Source organism: Onychostruthus taczanowskii, unplaced genomic scaffold, assembly GCF_017590055.1.
Source record: "Onychostruthus taczanowskii isolate IOZ18803 unplaced genomic scaffold, ASM1759005v1 scaffold16, whole genome shotgun sequence".
NCBI classification, from domain to species: domain Eukaryota; kingdom Metazoa; phylum Chordata; class Aves; order Passeriformes; family Passeridae; genus Onychostruthus; species Onychostruthus taczanowskii.
Window position 1 is genome coordinate 11280250 of NW_024498795.1, and position 19427 is coordinate 11299676.

General features: G+C 40.9%; 1 protein-coding gene across 10 annotated transcripts in view; it reads right to left on the minus strand.

The window, feature by feature from the left end:
* The window catches only part of ZNF521 (zinc finger protein 521), a 232958-nt gene that overhangs the window by 11800 nt on the left and 201731 nt on the right, over positions 1-19427 (minus strand). For all 10 annotated transcript variants that reach the window (XM_041399328.1, XM_041399332.1, XM_041399331.1 and 7 more), the window contains 2 exons: positions 17163-17294; positions 14378-14493 (listed from right to left, as the gene is read on the minus strand). In XM_041399328.1, the coding sequence (XP_041255262.1) occupies positions 14378-14493; positions 17163-17294 (248 nt within the window). The remainder of the gene's footprint in view (positions 1-14377; positions 14494-17162; positions 17295-19427) is intronic.

Consider the following 19427-nt stretch of genomic DNA (forward strand, 5'->3'; position numbering starts at 1 on the left):
GCCAGGGGATCCAGCCTCCTGCAGCTGCTGCTTTCACCCCTCGTTGCCCATTAGGACTGGTTTTAGTGTGGCAATCTTCAGACTGAGTGAAAAGAATCACATTTATGAGGCAAATAACTGGAGACAACACTCATTTGCTGTCTACATTTAGTGCCAAGGTATCTGAAACAGAGAACTTTAATTCCTTTACAAAAAAATGTGCTGTAGCTATGGTGAGGCTAATCTATAACCCTCACGATCTTATGTAATTTACTACTCCAAGTTAATTTTAATACATCAAAATAAAACCCACGGAATAAAAATAACTCTTTAAAATATTAGCTTGAACCCAGAAATAATAAAAAAGCAAAATCTTTGCAATTGGAGGGAAATTCATCATACCACAGTGTACACTTATATAAATTCAAAAGTTAGCTATAAACAAGGACCCACAGCAACAGTGCCATGCATAAAAGGGCAGGCAACAGGAGGCCTGCTTTCTAATAAGCCCTCAAAGGAACCTGCCACACAGAAGTGGCACTTATTCTAATTTAAAGCTCTCACAGTTACTTTACCATGGCAAAATTTATAAACTAATAACTTTAGTAAACAGACTGGCACTCCAAACAAAAACCCACACAGCAGTTCAGGCCCACAGAGAAAACAGCTTTCTTAGAAAGGTACTCTCTTCAACAGTGAGATAAAACATTGGTTTGTTGGATACTCTTACAGTCCCTATTGTTCAGTAACAATTCTGCACCATTCCATCTGTACTGCCATTTCAATGTGATCTGTAGTCTATGGTCCCCACAAATCTTTTTAGCGTCCTAAGGAATATTACACACCTGTATATTTGTGTCCTGGTCAGCTCAAAAAAATAAATACTACTGCATTTGAAAGAGCCTACTCTGCATCTGTGACCTCCTTACACTGTAATTAAATAGTCAGGGCAATTTGCTTTCAAATTGTCAGTTTAAAAACATATTTTATATTTGCATTTAAAGCTCACATTCTTTCTCATCTCTATTAGCTTTGATTCCCATTAACTGATAAAAATTACAAAAATTATATTGTTCTTCATTTATATACATGAAGGAAAAAGAAAATCAGAAAGCAATAATAAGGGATAAACAAGAAAAACAAGAAATTACAGAAATGTCTGTAATACATACACATTGGATTTTTTTTTTTTTTTTTTGTTATATCCTCAAACCACATCACTTTGTACAAAGTTCCTTTCCAAATCAAAGCGATACTAAAGTAAAACAACTGCAGGCAAAGTTTCTAAGACGTGATGCAGTTTGTGTCAGAACGCTCATCACTTCAGGCTGACCTGTCAAAGTATCTTGGGAAACATGGTAAAAAAGACAAATCTGCAAGTTCCTAAGAAACTTTGAATGATAAGAACTGTGTGTTGCCCAAACCACGGAATGCTGTGCTGCGTTAGCTGAGCCGTACTGGCGCCTACAGCAGATGTCCACCCCTTCCTACTGCTTCTAGGCACACCTGCTCAGGCTGTGCTCCTGAGAGCATCGAGGGGGAGCCAGCATCAAGAAGCTTTCACAGAAAAAAGCAAAGAAAGAAAAAGTTTCTGCTTAGGTGAGTGATGTAGAATTGAAAGATCAGAATTTAGTAGTATACACAGACACCTGCTGTCAGCAATAGAGCTATGTCATAAATTTGATACTGGTGAAGTTAGCAAGATGACATTTTTGAACCTTGACAGGCAATTTCTGTCACCTGCATTTTCAGGAGATTCTCAGCACCTTGCAGAATCCACCCCTGCATTCAACCCACTTCCTTGGGGGACCCAGTATTTTCTCAAGAAGCCTCTTTTTAGGCACTAGAAATTAAGATTTTGGCCACAGGCCTTGTTTTTCCAGAAACGACTGCATTGTCAAGGCAATCTACAAACTCACCAGAGAGTAATTTCTAAGGGTTTTTGAAATACCTCTTTTCACAGATATATTTCCCTATTAAGTTCTGCACAAGAGTCCAACATCTGTAGAGACTTACAATTCTCTGCTAAATTGTGTGCATTTTCAGATTAATTCCTACATGTTCTGGATATTATTGTAAATCCATGCAGCCTAACCGTTTAAATCATGGGCTACCATAGTCCTCAGTGCATGTTAAAGCATTCCTAACACTGCCCAAACTTATGCCAGCTCATAATAGCCCCATGGGATTGTTATACCAATTAAAAATCCCTGGAATTCATTGGAGTCTGAGACATGCCTGTGAGGACCAAAAGGGAGTGATACAGAACCAGCTTGCAAAATAAACAGGATTTGCTGCGTACTGAGGGAATCCTTGGCTGTCTGACTAAGGTACCTTTTATACTGGCAGGGGATGCAAATTGGAGCCTGAGGATCTGCACTTTCATTTTCAAAGCTCTTTGCAAACATCAACCACTTCACCTTCACACCATTGCTTCAAGGGAAGTAAATATGTACAGTTCCAGCATCTTCTGTTTTCCAGAGGTGCAAAGAAGCACAGGGCATTTTTACAGTCTCTGCTCAGGCACAAAAGGGAGCTTTTGACAACCTCTTCCTTCGTGGGCAAATGAGTTTCTCAAGTCCACGGAGGGACTTGGTGACAGAACAGGGTTTTCTGGAAAGATCCTGCTATCCAGCCTGGTACTGAGTCCACCTGCCTAACCTGCAACACACCGAAGCAACCTGCAGAATGCTAGCCATACACTGCTTCAGTGTAGAGGACAGATTACTGCATGTCACTCTCCATAATCCCTCCTGTAAGAGGAATTCTGCATGCTTCCTGGGGACCTCCCCCTTTGCTTCCCCCCCCAGATGGTGGCAAGGTTAGAGACAAGTTGTTTTCTCAAGACTGAGATTAAAAATGGCTCTGTGTTTTGCTAAGCATTCCTCTGAAGCATGGGCAGCGTGTGTGTGTGTGTGTGTGTGTGCGTGTCTGAAAAGCACCCCAATGAAAGGAAGGAATGAGAGATGCTAAACAATGCTGTGCAAAGTTGCAGACTGTTCGGCTACAGGCCAGAAAATGAATCCAATTTTTCATTCTGTCATTATAAATATTTCAGTGCAAATGGTACTGATTTTCTGCAACTGTGGTTAAGCAAAGGGCCTCCGAGTGAATATTTAAGAGGGAAAAAAAAAAGAGAAGAAGAAAAGAGGGAAGGGAGGAAAAAAAAGAAAAATAAGAGGGGGGGAAATTAAGGTTAGTGACCAATTAATTTCAAACTTTCAGTATAAAAGATTCTGGGAAAAATTCTACAGTGATGCAGCGTGTGACTCGAAGGAGGGAAAAAAACATTTACTCTGCTCTTCTTCTGACAGTTTCTCATAAAATATCTGCAGTCCATCTATCTTTTAGTACTCCAGGCTCCTCTGGAGAGCAGAAAATAGTAGTTTAAAGCTCACTTCAGTGCCAGTCTGCGGGAGATTGCTTTCCACAGGACCCCTGCTGATGGAGGCCTAGGGGAAGAGGCCCAGGAGTTATTCAATCAGTCCAAGGCTCTGGGGCGGCCAGGGCTCCTTTGAGGGCTGATTATAAAGCTGCCCTCCTGTTGCCTGCCTCTGAACAGAACGAAATGAGCAGCCTCTTGCTGAGCAGATTCTGCAAGAAGGAATTTCACCTGTCATGGAGTTTGTCAGAATTTCAAGATTTATCTTGGTGCAAAATTAATAAAATACCAACTAGGATTTCAGCCTGACTACTCAGCTGTGTCATCTCAAAGTGATCTTTCACCTAAGAAAACCTGGACACAGAGCTACTGAAGTCATTCTTGCCCTACTTTTGCTCAGGAGCTTTGGTGAATGCTACAACTGAATAATAAAATGATTAGAGGTGGATTTCCTGACAATTACACCCAACGTCAAGCGCCGGGTGGGTGCTACCGTCCTAGCATGTGACCTTCCACCTTACTTCTGTGGTTACTAAATCTCCCTGGAATAAGCTAGAAATCTGAAATAGAAAAAGATCATTTCTGCAGTTTATAACCTAGCAGGTCCCTTATGGCAGCACATCTGTTAAGTTCATACACTGGTATTCCAGGTCTGGATTTGATTTATAAGTTTTAAAGGAATACAAACAACAGACTACATGAGATTACATCCAGTGAAACACTGCAAATTAATATTGCCGTGACAGTCAAGTACATGGTCTTTTAACCATATTCTGAGTTTAATGTTGTGGTAAAGTGCCAGGTTGATAAAGCATCATCTAAATCTCTGTGAGCTGAGTGCAATTCTTTCGGAGCTAGACAGTCTCACCAGTCTTCTGACAGTGCCTTGCAGCAATAATAATAATAAAAAATCTTCATACACTACCTGTTTAGTTAAGACTGTACTAGCTTACAGCACTTGGTCACATGAATTTCAAGTCTCAGGTAGCAAAGAAGCAACTTGCAGCCTGCAAGAGCGCTTTTCGGCTAAAAGAGTAGATAAATTTCGAGATAATAGAATTCAGCTGATGGGTAAATAACATATTCAATTTACAGTGCTGTTGGTTCAGATCTTGACATGGAGAGACGGAGATCCACTGTACCAAGAAACAGTTAAATATGCTTAGATTGGGAAGAAATATGCGTTTGCCATCAACAGCTCTTACCCTGAGCTGTGACAATTTCTCTGTACTGTTCAAAGCTGTTTGCTGTTTCAAGTGAAAAATCTACCTTTCTGTCTATTTGCTCCCCAGCATTTTCTAACAAGAGCTTAAAACAAATGGTAACATATCCTTTACCTGTCTCCTCACCCTTAAATGACAATTCAGCATTAATACACATCATAAAGCCACCTTTAGCAGGCACTAGTACTGTGACAGTTTTAACACCAAGAGATTTCAGAGTAAAGGGGGAGAGAGAAAGCATGCCAGTGAATGCACAGATGGTGGGAGGGGACACAGGGTGCTCTCAGCAGGTTACAGTAGAGATGCATTAACTCCACAGAGGGATAAGGGCTTCCCACCAGTACAGTCATGAATTATAACTGAGCATGGGAGTGAGTTCTTAGTGCCTGTCTCACAGCAAATATACTGTTCCATTTTCCTGCACAATCACCTTTCACCTTTACAAATGCAAAGCCAAGCAAAATGCACCGCTAATATTTAACAATATCACAGGTTCTTTATCTTACACAGCACACATCTACACAGAGGAAGTGTGGGGGGAGGCAGAGTATTCACGGACACAGTGTATCCCCGAGCAAACTTACACACCCATGATCCGTGACTGTGCCTAGCGATTCTCCCGCAAAACGAGACTATAACAACACAGAAAAACAACCAAAGCTGCACGTAGAAATGCGTGTAACTCAGCAGTATTGGTTCATGAGAACTGAATCATCTCTTTCTCTCTTCCTTTGTTAACAGGGTGGAGGACACTCAATTTCAGCTTTGAACAGAAAAGAAGCTCTACTTAAGAACTAAAAAATCACAAGAGCCTGCAAAATTCCACTCTTTTCCCATCAAAATGTTTGCACCTTGGATTGATCAAAGCATGGCAAAACCGACTCAAATAACAGGTAGAAATGCTAAACCTGTTCCTTCTGGATGGGGGACATACACATTTTTTGCAACATGCACTTCCAGTTGTGTAGCCACTTCGCACCAGAGTCTTTTTCACTCATGTTTAGAACGGAGTGGCCCAATGATGCTCTTACCCTGCCCCCGACACAAAAAAAATAAAAGACTGAAACAAAATAAAGAGAAAAAAAAAAGCAAAAGGCAGGAAAAAAAACCCCAAAAAACCACTACATTTGAGCCAAGTTTGCTGTTTACTGGAGTGTCTCTTTATGAATCACTGACCACACCTTGTTTTCCCAAACTATCTGCACCTCCTCCCTAGGGGAATTCATCCCCTCCCAACTTTCCTCCTACTCAATGAACCTATCAATTGAGAAAACTTGTTATTTTTGGCAGCTGAAATTTTGACCAGTTTTAAAGGATTCATTTACCATGCCTTTCACTTTTGTTTAAATCCTCAGTGTTCCTGTTATAAATGACAGCATGGCAAGCATTGCTTTTAAGCAGTATTCATCTTGCCTACCACATCTCAGCCTTTCACAGGCAGCTGCTCTCTCTCCAACAATGGAGCCTTACTCCTTTATAGCTTGAGGGCAAAGACTCTCACTAGCTGTAGACTTGCTGCAAATATCACAATAAAGGACATAAATGTGAATTTCTTGTAAAATATGGGTTGGCTCTGGAGGTACCTTGCTTTAGAAAACTCTGTCAAGAGCAAACAATATATCTTTCTCCAAAATGCACAGCAGCCACACACTTGGAAGAGCTTTTCCAAGTGATCTAACATGTCAATGGAATCAGGATGCTGGTGAATTTTACACTTTTCTCCACTTTAGGTCTCTGATCAGTATTTTAACTTCTTTCACACTTAATATACTCAATGCTGGTTTGGCAGCATGTCTTGTAGGACTTAAAAAAAAAATAAAAACCCTGAAGCTTGAGGAGGTGCTCTGTGGTGGAAGAAGGTAGGGTTTGAACTACAGATCTTAAGAGGCAGCAGTTTTGCTTCTACCAAGCCCCTGTGCCTGTGCTTTGGTTCACCGAAAACATGGAGGAATGAGGACGCTGGGAGCGACAAGAACCTTGTGCCAGCGCTGCAGAGGGAAGTGGGGGCAGACCTCGAGCTGCAAACGTCCAGTGATAACCGTGTGCCACCACTCGTTGGGAAATGACAGGACCAGTGGAGAGTGGAGCCAGGAATAAGGAGCTTATTCATGGAGATGGAGTGAGGTGGGCCAGCAGCAGGGTAGGGGGAAGGGAAATCAGATTTGCAGAACTGGCCATGAAGCTCCTCAATACACCATAGCTGGATGCTTCATAAAGTCACACTGATGGCAGTCCCGGAGATGGCCATCTGTTGTCAGCTCTGGGCCAGATGAAAGATAATATAATGGCAGCTACTGGTAGCTAACAGCAGGGCAGTTGTAGGAAGGAATGTGTCCTAGAATGAAGAAGTGGTGCTTCCTGTTTAGCACAGAAAATCAGTCATCGATATCAACTACATTAGCAAGAAATTAATGGATGGACAATTAACAGAACTGAACTGATCTACCAGGGAAATTATTCACATGCAAACAGAGTGCTTATTTCTTCTGCTTACTCCAGGTGTATGTGCCAACTGATCTGACTAATGGCAAGGTGTAGGCTGAAACATTCAGGGCACAGATGATAAAACCTCATTTTCTGCAAAGGGCAGAATTCCATTTCTAATGATTATCTGTGGGTCAGGGAATACATTTACTGCTTTCCCTGCCCTCAGTCTATGACAGGACTCTCTGATGTTCAATGAGGTTTCTGTAAGGGCTGAGGGTAGAAACTGGCCTTTATGTAATAACTGAACTTCCCCTTATTATTACCATGATTTATTTTTACTAGTGCCTTATCATTATTACCAGCATCACTCAGAAGAAAAAAATGTTTGCTTTCCCAACCACTATTATTTCTATCTTCTTTCTTTCTTTGTCCCATAATCTCCTTTCTGCTTTTCTTCTACTCCTCTGCTTTTTGTTCCCTTCTTCTTCTGCCTTTCTGTACCTTTTTTTTTTCTGCAGCAACTTTTGGTTTGCTTCTTTAGGCTGAAATCTTACACATCTCACTGTTCTATTTGCTAAAAAATCCTCAGAAACTGTCATTTTATTGCTGACATTGCAATATCACTGATACATTTCAGAGACAATATTTGCTGCTTTCAGACTGGAAACCACGAATTTCATTTTAACATTTTTGCATGTCATAAGGATTTGCAGTCATCAGGATTACTGTATTATACCACCTGATTCTGCAGAATCTATTTAATATAGACCATATGAGTCAATTTGGAGAACAGATGCATGGGTTATTTTTTTAATAGGTACTTATATTTTACAGAAAAAATCCTGCCATACAAGCATATAAACAGGAAGAGGTAGGCAAAACAGGGACGTATATTCAAGCATACATGCTTTTGGGTATGACTCTGTCCCCTAGAAAGAGAAGGAATATAAATTTTTGCTTATTTTTGAACAGGTACTTTATGAGTGGCACCCAGGACAGTATACTCAGTTTTCAGTTCCTTACCATTTTATGGTTCCTTAAGTCTGAATTTCTTTTCAGGATTAAAATGTGTATTTAGATGTAATATCCATCACTTAAGTGCTGCAATTTGCTAATTAATTCTGTATTTTCATAATTTTCAATAATATTACTTAAGCATCTGAAAAAACAAACCCATAATTGTGATGCAATTGTTCCAGAAGTTTAAGGACTGTTCTCACAGGGAATGTATAAGGGATTTTGTGAAAACATTGTTTCCTCCTTATTTACAGGAAAGACTATAGAAAATGTCACAGGCTGACTGTGGTATGCAGTTACTCATATATGAAGTATGTGGAGACAAATAAGACACATTAATATTAAGCTCATCTTTGACAATCACTATTTAGTGAAATCAAAATGGTCCCTGAAATATTCTGGCTCTTTGGGCTTGGTGGGCTTTGCAATGTGCTATAAATATTCATAAACTAATGAAGTACCCACAGGGAATGTTTACATTTGAATAGGCCAATCAAAGACTGGTGAACTCACAAGCTCCAAACCTGGAAATTTCTTATTTAGTGAAGAATTACTGCATGAAAACCTAATGTGGCCATAACACCCCTCAGTCCCCAGGAGGGAAGGGGCACTGGAAGGGAATTCAAAGAATTTCTTTTTGTATTTAAACTTTGTTTGACATTGAAGAAAAAGACTTGCAGGGGAAACACTTAGAAAGTATGTCCTTAAAGATCTAATGCATGAGTGCCTCCACTGTGCTTCTCTTGATTGCCTTTTTGAGAAAATTTGCAAAGAAAAGAATTCTTCCTTCTAGGAGGAAAAAGTCTCAAATCTCAGGAACACAACTCTGAATTTTTTAAATATTGAAAGTAATGCACATACTGGTGCACATGTGTCTATCTGAAACAATGCACAGTAAGGGCTCAGGAAGAAAAAGCAAAGTTGCAATGCATGCAGCTCAGCCTAGACCCCTAAAACACAAACATTAATTACAAACCTAGTATCTCTGGAACACATATTATTATCATCACCCTCACTCACAAGACGGAGAGCATGCATGGCTATGTGGAGCAAGTTCAGTACCTCACCTTGCAAATGACTCCAACTCTTCTGGCTCCTGGGCATTTGCTCTGAGAAAAGCAAGCTGACTGCCTGCTAAGGACTAGGGCCAACATTAATGAATGTGATGCCTGTATTTAGGCATCAAAAGTGTTTTGTTGAAACTTTAAACGAGGCTGTGGCTGCTCAGCACCTATGCTTTTATCAAGGTTCCTAACTTCAGGCATTTTTGACCTGATTTCCTGATGTACTCAGCACCAGCATCTTGCCCTGGCCTTATCTGCAGCTGGAGGTGCTCAGCACCCTCTCAGAAATAGGCCACTGAGTTTGCAAATGCTGGCCTAAAGCTTTGACTGTTAATTGGATTCCAGGTAGGCTTCTTTTTAAGAAGAGCTGACAAAGTTATTCCCTGCTGGCTCCTGGCCTTTGGGGCCTAGAAAGCCAGCATCTATGTTCCACTCCTCACCCTAAGAGCTTGGGGACCTAGAAATGCCAAAACTAATCTCCAAATTCTCTTAAAAAAATGTTTTGAGGCCTTTTCTTTCTGAAGAAAACATCCTGCAGGTTTAAAAGTTTTGTGCCTGTTTTTGCGTAAAGAGCATAAATTATTCACGGTCTCCCCTGCTGTTGGGACGTACATGGTACACAGACTCAACTGCTGTGGGGGCCTTGGCAAAACAATCCTAGATGGAGGTAGCTGTGCCACTGCTGCTGTGGCTGATGCTATTCCTACACCAACCTCTTTCCCAGCTGGCCCCAGAAGGCCTCTGCCACAAGGAGACAACCCCAGCCCAGGTTAATTAGCAGTTTTCTCTAGCTGACCCCCAAATGAGAGAACATAGTGCTTGAATCCCAGCTCTGCCACTGTTTCCTCTAAAGGTCTCAGTCAAGCCTTTAGTTCTTGAAATAGCCTAGAGCTTGCTTAGTTCTGCTCCAGCTCAGGTCAAGGGTATTTTAAAGGCTGTTTTAAAATGTTGAGTTTTTGGGAGCATTGTTCAATGTTAAGATCTTTGGAAAGTTTAACCCTTAAAGTAGTGAGGAAGAAACTAGAAGTTTAGTTTCAACAGTGCTAACCTTGGAAGAAGAAAATGGTAAAACTGGAAATCCAGAGAAGGACTCACATTAAGCTACATAAAACTTCCACAGATTCTTCTATACTGCCTCTGTCCTGCTTTGTTTCAGCAGCTTGTACTGGGAGCTAAGAATGTTCTCCTGCTGTTTGAAGCGAGTTGAGTAACATCTGCTTCATTCCTTCTTTCATCCTTTCCCTGGGGAAAGAGCTCTGTATTTTGTTTTGGTAGAGCTCTGTTGCTGTGGGTTGGGATTTTGGGGAAGGTTTAGAAATCTACATACAGGTATATGTTTGTATGAGAGAAGGAGCCTTTGGCACATGTAGGTGCATCCTGCTCTTAAAAGCCTAAGTTGAGAACATCTGTCATAATACTTAACTGCTGTGGAAGTCTGTTCCATGCTCTCACTGGCCAGTCTGTGAGGAAGTTCTAGCTTCTGAGGAAAAATCTCCAGCTCTTTGATAGAAACGCTCACAAAGCAGAACTTTGTCAACTACCACATTGTTTCCAAATGGGAAGAATTTCTCAGGTCATGTCTGAGATGTGCTTGACCCAGTCCACCAAGAAAATTAAGGACTGAGTCTTAGAACACAACTGGACAAACATGTGGGAAGGCAGTATAGGCAGCAAGAGAGCTGATTGAATATGCTCCTGGTCTCCTTTGCTACTGAGGGCCAGTGCTGCGGCTCTCTGTATTAGCTGGAACGTCCTACAGGCTGATGGCTCCATGCCCAGGTATTCTGTGCTGATGGAGTCCAGATGGGAAGCAGCAAGGGCGTGAATCACTGAGGCCAGGTCCCTTTTGAACAGGATGAGAAGCAACTGCTGATCCAATTATTTCTTGCCCTAGTTTTCATGTTTCTAAAGTGGGGACACTTAACTACCCCAGGGGCAACTAATTATTAGTCACAAGAAGTTAAGGAAATGTCCTAATTCACCAAAAAGAGATATCATTTTTGTACTGGGCAAAATGGTGCTGAGATAATGTAATCTTGGCTAGCATCATACTGAAAACTAACTATCATCACTGATAAAACGCTGAAAAAAATGTACAATTATTCATCAGCTCTATTGAATATCAGTACCCCTCCAATCCAGCAACATCTTCATAAAACCAAAGTGAATTCGTTCATTCACTTTGGTTAACACCCCACAAGGGTACCTCATTCCTCCCCACAAACACCACAATATGTTGTGTCCCTGGCCAGGTTGGATGGGGCTTTGAGCAACCTGGTCTTGTGGAAGCTGTCCCTGCCCATGGCAGGGGGTTGGAACCCGATGATCTTTAATGTCCCTTCCAACGCAAATCATTCTGATTCTGTGGAATTAATACTAGCACTGGAAATAGGAAAGAAATGGCTACTCCTTATCAGAGACAAGAGAGGCACAAACACCAGAGCAAATATCTAAGCCTATGTCCAAAAAGGAGATCTAAGCCTAAGGCAAAAAGGAGCAGGCACTGGAAAGAGCATGTGGGCAGGAAAAAGAAGTCTTGATAGGTACAAATTCCTTTACCATAATTTAATGAAAATCCAATAATAAACTAGTGATAAGTTTCTTTACTTCATTATAAATTAAAAATTCAGTATTATGGATAATGAATGGAGAACACTGTTTTAGTTATATCCATCCTCTATAGAGAACTAAATGGTCCAGGTGTTCAATTAGAAGATTTTAATCTTTTGGGGGAAAATCTAGGCAACCTATAAATGCATCTACCTTTCAGCTTCCTTATTTGTACAAACCTATTTTAGGAAAGCCCTTATTATGTTAAGCATGTCTTATCAAACGTTTTCTATTCTAAAGAATAAACACTTTTAGGGACATACTTTTTCAACTCCATTTCAGAAGTATAAATACACCATATAGCTTTTTAAACATGTAAGTACAAAAATTCACGACTTAAACACTCTTAAAGCATAAACTTCTAACTGTTACAGAAGGTTTCCATTTGCTTCCTCCATATGCAGGTAGTGTCCAAAAAAGTTTAAAGCTGGTTCTGCAGCTATTGAGCTCAAAGGCAGTGTCAAAAAGATCTTAAAACAAAGAGCAAATTCCTGTAAAATTTCATTATTTCAACTTGAAGGTTGAGCAATACATTGAAGGTTTGATTTTCAGGACTGGTCATTTGTTCTCTGTTCTCACCGGAATGTGGTCCCATGGGATTGTGTTGCATTCCTAGCAAGTGCCTGGAGTGAAATAATGGAAACTTCTAAAGGGAGTCCTACTTGGTTTTTGTACTGAGAAGGTGAGATGAACATAGAGTGAGGGGATTGTTGTGTTCCTATAGGCTACTCTTTCATAACAGGAGCCAGAAAATGCTAAGTGAAGAATCACACTTGGCCAAACACCAAATTAAGTACCATTATAATGCATTATATTCTATATATAATAATATATATTATTATATATTATATTTTCTGTATGTTTGAATGAATTCTCTTTAATTATCAGCTGAACCATACATGTGGATAGGACTTCTATGCTATTGCATTCTGCCCTGCTTTACTTTGTTCATGTTTCCACCCTGCCTCCCCTACAACCATGGAGTGCTGACCCTACCTACCTTCTAATCTGACATGTGCTGTGCCTGGGAGAAGAACGTTTTATGCGTATTTAATTTAAAAAGTAAGGAACTGCTCTCGATAGAATAAACATACAGCTATGCTTCAAGCCCCAACACAAACCAAGGAAATGTGAAAGGATAGAGAAGCACAACCTGGAGGACAGTTGCCAAAGATTGCACTGCTCTAGGTGGTAGATAACCTGAGCAGAGCAATGACTTCTAGAATGGGTTTTAAGTGAGAGTGGGCTGGAAATCAATGTATTTTCAGCAAAATCAGACCCCAAAGCTCAGTACCTACTGCTCTGCCTCAGTGCTTTGCTGCCCTTTCAGCAGCCTGGGCAGGTAACTGGAGGTAAGAGCAGAAAGACAGTAATTCAAACAAATAAATGCAAATGGCATGATGGCACTGCATTTTTTTAAACATAATGCATTCTCCACTGAAGTAGGGCTATCCTAAAATAATAATAAACATAATTAATTAAGTGTATAAGTAAATGAATACCTCTTCCTTATTGCAAGGGTAGATAAGACAGAGGGAGGCTGTCACTAAGAATGCCGAGATGGGGTCTAGTAAGAGCTTTCTGCAGCATGGACCTACCAATACACTGTCATCTAGCCCATGCAGAGTAGACTTTCTCTCGGTAGTGACACCCTTTTGTGCCCTTCACTAGAAAACCAGGTGCTTCAGTTATTCTGAAGTTTCAATGAATGAGGCTTAGATGGAAAGAGCAAAATCTTTTTCTTAGTCTTGGGCAGGAATAAATTTTGAGTGGAAAAACATGTTTGTTTATTACAACAACAAAAAAAAAATGGAAGGCAGTTGCTTGGGAGCCCATCTATTTTGAAATGAAAGTATGGGGTAGACTTGTTCAGAGGTGATTGTACAAATCATAATTACACTCTGTGTGCTTTGCATCTTCATAATTCAGTTATCTAATCTTCTTTTCAAAATCCAGTCCTAATTCTATGGTTAAAAGTAATTTTTACCTTGTGTTCCTGTTTCTTTCTTTTCATAACTGTCTTTTGCATACCTGCACTTCCTTCCTTCCTTCCTTCCTTCCTTCCTTCCTTCCTTCCTTCCTTCCTTCCTTCCTTCCTTCCTTCCTTCCTTCCTTCCTTCCTTCCTTCCTTCCTTCCTTCCTTTTCTTTTTCTCTCTTTCTCTCTTTCTTTCTCTTTATTCTTTTGTTAACCATTAATAAAAAATTTCATTACAAATCTGACAATAACCCAGAAAAAGACATTCTTTTGACTCTAGTTTTACTCCCCACCAAATCAAAAGAGAAATTCTGTCTACTTCCCCTCTCTGCCATCACTACACTTCTACGTCAGTGCATAGCTTTTCACATTTAAAGACAAAAGGATACATTTATTTTCCATTTCACTGGTTTACTATGGCTATCAAGCAGAAAAACAGGCTGCTCATTTCTCTCTCCTAGAGAATACCTGCAAGAACCTACAGTGCAATAATCCTGAATTTCACCTCTGTACAAGGTGGCTTCCTGCCAGCATCTCTTTGAAGCAACATGGGTTGAATCACCTGCAATTTCTCTTGACCTTCTCTAATTCTCATCCTGATGATAAGCAAGAATCAGAGGAGGTCATGGCAAGTACAACTTTGAACTCAGCGATCAAATACATAATGCTTTTATAACCCCCAGGTAACACATGTGGTACCTGCAGCTCTGTTTGGAAGAAGAACTTCTGTGGACACTGTGTGCAGTCATAGATCTTGTCCTCTTGTCCATGGGCTGAGAAAATATGCTGCTGCAACTTGTTTGCTTGGACAAACACTGAAATATGATACAAAGAACAAGCTCTTCATTATTTCATATTGTAAGTGAAGAGATTTTAAAAAACAATCTCCCAATAGCATTGAGCAATTCCAGGACATAAAATTAGGCAAGTGCATTCTGATTTCACCTTACACTGTTGCTATAACATGCACCAATGAATGTCATTTATCTACAAAGAGTGAAGCTTCTTCTAAAACATATTAATTGAAACAGATCCCTGGTGTAAGGAAAAAAACCCCAACAACTGACCAAGGGAAAAAAAAGAGACCCTGTCGGGACAACCAATGAAGATTTCATCTATAGAGTATCTGAAAATGCCATTTCCTGTTCAGAATTATTTCTTCATGCGTACTGCACTTTGATTGAACACGCACAAAACTTATTTCCTGGCAACCAACAGGTTTGAAAAGCACAGATGCCAAAGTCGTGTTTATTCTGTGTGCCTAAAGTTAAAGCTAACAAACAGCTCTGTATTTAAATGTGTTAATGTTAAAAATTATATCCCACAGCTATACTGGGGCAATGTCTATAAATGTGAAACAGAACTGCAGGTAAATTCTCTTTGGATACTTTAAGATCAACTCTGCCTACACACTGAATGCAAGGGTTTCAATAATATAAACATGTTCAATTTTAATGACTACAAAACAAGGCCCTAAGACTGTGTAACAGTTTACCTAGGAGACATACTATTAATAATTAAATTGTATATGCCAGAGGCAGTGTTTGGGTTGGCAGCACTGACTTCTGATGGATGCCTGGTGCACTGTGACCTAAAAAAGTTTGCATCTACAATATTAATCTGTATAGGCAGAGAAAGGATTTATTAAAGATGCTGGCATTTGACTTTGACTCCACTCCTAATCATTAAAATTATTCTAATTGCAAGGCAACAAAAAACATCAGAATATTGTTCTTCTGAGTCATACATTTTAATCACATTTCTCATTACCCTGGAAAAAAAAGATCAGGTTCCATTTTCCATATAAAACTTATATTGGTGATTTTTACTTCTTGTTAATATTCTAGCAAGATGTGCTGAAGTAATTTAATGGCACATTGCTAATAAAGCATCATTGTTTGTGATTAATGCTCACTGTCTATTTACCCCATCAGCAAAAAGCAAGAAGAATTTTGCACAGATTGGAATCGACTTATCTCCATACTCTTTAACACATTTCACAAGGCTACTGGCTCAGAAATGGAAGGATTAGTTTTATCAGGGATCTTGGTCACATGGAGAGCCCTCAGTGGGTACTCTTTACATACGCAAGTTTTTATGTTGCATTTACAGCACCCTAAACTTGGAAACGGAAGATTCATGACATTACACTAAAAAAAGGTCACACCATAACGTGTAAGCAAAAACAAGGAAAAAAATTGGTAGAATCAGTAGTAAAACTAAAAACTTGAAGGAATGCCTAACTGAAAGAATTATTGAAGACAGACACCTTACAGACGAACTGTTTCTGGCGGTACTGCCCATGCTCAGACAAGCTGTGCAGTGAAGAGGAACTATGTATATTTTTAATTTTATAACTCACAGAAATGTGTGAAACCTGAACACAGAGAGGTAATAATCATCACCAGCCACTGTATCTGAAAGATGAAAAATTCAAATTTAATTTTCCTAAGCACTAGCTTAGGTTTTACTGGGCGTGGAGCTGCCAAACAAAAAGGAGTAGAATGAAGGTATTAAAGGGTCTATTTGCTTATCAATGAAAATCCTTCACCTCCATTAATGGAAAACAGAAACCTTGAATGGCTTCCAGAATTAGCATGCCATTGATGTGTGAATACCCAAAGAGTGTTTTGTCATGTTTGTGATTATCTTTGTTTTTCATCTTTTAAAGCAAAATTGGGAATGCAAGCTACATAGTAACACTCATGTTTTAGGTTATCATTTTATGAAATGTTCTATTAGGAAGTCCTTAAAAAAACTCACAACAACTCAGTAGGCATCCTTTTAATGTGTTTTCATTTCCAATAACAGCATTTTTCTGTTCTTCATTATGGCCCAAACACTGCAGTGCTTAGCCCTACTGGGTCAAGTTATTTTCTCACTTGGGTTTTACTACTGAATAACAGCACTGACTCGGGGAGGATTATTCCACACTTGGACTTGTGTCAGGGGAGAGCAGAACTTGACTTGTGGTAAGACAGCATGGTTTGCTTTCTAAAGCACATTACAAGGGTGTTTCTTCCCGCCACAAGCCAACAAACACACGCATGTGGGCTTTCTTACCCCATCAGAGGAGAATGCTGCTGCACAGGCTATGCCTGGAACTGGGGCCAAATTCTGCTCTGAGTTTTATTGGTTTAGATGAAGCATCCATAGCTTTAAAGCACAAATTTATGGACAGTTTTAACCTTGGCAGGTTTGAAACATGGAAGTGATACTGTGGAAGGTAACAGACTATCACTTCTGTAATTATAAAAAACTCAAACTTCCAATAGAAGAGCTTGAAATGCACTTCTTACAGATGGATGACCGACCTTCCAAGGAGCTCAGCTTTCTAAACGATTTCTAATCAATATTATTAATGAGCAAAATGTAATGTTCCCTCCTAAAGCTGACCTAAAGCCAGCACACAACACATTTTTTCAGGGAGTTCTGCAAGGTCACGCTAAGGGCATGACTGGGATAAGCAGCGATGGGCTCCTACCTGTAAAGCACACCGGACATTTGAAGGTGCCCCCCATGCCTTCAAAGCTGTGCTCTATCAGGTGGCACTGAAGTTTGGCAGGAGAGTCGAATGTCTGATTGCAGAGTTTGCATTCATGGTTCAGTCCTTCATCTGCAGGAGAAATCAAAGGAAAACTGAAATTCACCACAGACCTTACAAAAAGAAAGTCCAACACAATCTGTGAACTGGAGCAACTTTTTGTTTTCCTAAGCTCAGGAAACTGGATGCCTCTCAGCACCTACAATTGCTGAAGTATTCTCTTACCCAGAATGTTTCAGAATAGTCAAAGCTTGACGGGGCATTAAAAACACAGATTTTCCACTTATAATTAGCACTATGCAGGAATGCAGAGCATTAGTCTTCAGTGGGAAATGATGACTATGACCTGAAACATAATTTCTTAGCAGAGCCACCCAGTCACGACCAAGTACATTTGCAAAGCAGCACGTGAGGAATTTAATGCTGATCACACATCATCCTGTCTACCATGGGTAAGAACTGTGAATGCTTTCTTTGGCACTCTGGCTGAGGTGGAGTTTCTTGTAACCAGTGTGAGAAGGGTGGGTAGTTTATACCCTCACATCATTCCTACTCCACATTCCCAGTCCTGTGGGCATACACGAAACCTTTTGCAAGCTGCAGGATTTCAGATCTCTCTTTCTGACAATCCTGGATTTTTTCCCTCTTTATTTGCATTTCTCCCCTGAACAGCCCAGAGCAGTCCCCATGTGCCTTCTGACGCAGCTTTCCCGTCCATGTCCTGCGGCTTTAAAACCCTTCCCGCTCCCCGCCGCTTGTTCCTCTGCTTCCTCCCATTGTCCTCCAAGGCCGGCTGGTGCCTGGCACCAGGTTCCCTTCCTGAGGGTGCTGCAGGATTCATCCACTCCACCATGAGGGCAGTCAGCGGCTGTCCTACTTAGAAACAGTTGCTAGGTAAGAAGTGGCTTCCAGCCCTGCTGCAGAGGCCGCAATTCCCACAGCGCCGCTTAGAAAAGGTCCTTCTGTATGTCACCGGTGTGCTACACGAGTAGCATTGATCTCGCAGGTAAATACTGTATCTGATTATTAAAAAACAAGCGGGAATGGAGTGCTAGGTGACTGGCGCAGCTCCCTGCCATTTCTCAGTTGGGAAGGAGCGATTTAGGGGAACGCCCTGCCCATGCTGAACATCTAAATGCCTGGCTGGCAAACTCCCGCTGGACGCAGCGCTGCCAGCAGTGACGGGCATTCGTGAAGGATGGTGGGAGCACAGACAAGGTTTTGCATCCCACACGAGAATCCTTTCCACTGGTGTAAAGAGAACACAACATGGTGCTCCTGTGGCTGAGTGGGAGCAAATTCCTGCCCCAAATGACCCTTAGTGACTTACAAGAATTGAAAAAAGTGTCAGTGGTAGCCCCCAGCTTTCACTTCTTGTTAGTCCAAAAGCTAAATTTAGCCTTTGTGTAAGTCATGGCATCTCTAGCCACAGGAGGGGAATTAGAGAGTGTGAGCTAAGCCAGGCCATGGTGGCCGTTCTGCAGGTGGAACTACTGAAATTACCATTGTGTGGTTTCCATGAAGTGTCAGAGGTCTGCACAATGAAAAGGGGCAGATGAAACCCAACAAAGACAAAGGTTTACACAAAATCACATCTCTCCCATGAAGACACAGCAAACTGCAAACTTCCTTTCCTTTTCTACCCACTCCTTCCTGAAAGCACAGTTCAATGTTCCTGACTACCTCTGTTGTGTCTTTGTAAAGCCTTATAACATAAGGGCCTTATTACCCTTGAAAAATCATGGCTCAGGCCTACTACTTAGGCTAAGTAGAAGGGAACTATAGGAGAGTGACTCAGTTGGAATAGGGGTAGAGAGACGTGAGAGACGTGAGAGATGTGAGAGACGTGTTGCGTGACTGCCTCATGTCCACATCGTGGTGTACTGTGGTTGGTTCACTTGGGCTTGTTGTGCCTTAAATTTATGTAAACTGGTAACGGGCTAACTGCTTTAAAAGGCCAGGTTTTTGCAATAAAGGGCTCTCCTTTGCACCTGCCTGGGGACGCTGTGTTGCTCTGCATCGTCACATACATGCTTCAGAGCTTTTAGAGGGTGTGAAATGCAAGGGCCTGCTCTGAATGTCAGCTGAAAAATGTTGGTGGTCCTGGCAATGCGCTGCCCACAGACTGTTGCTGCTGAAGTGCCTGTCTCTGTTACCTACATGAGACAGAAGAACTTGACTCTCAGCCTGCCTGACCAGGCACCA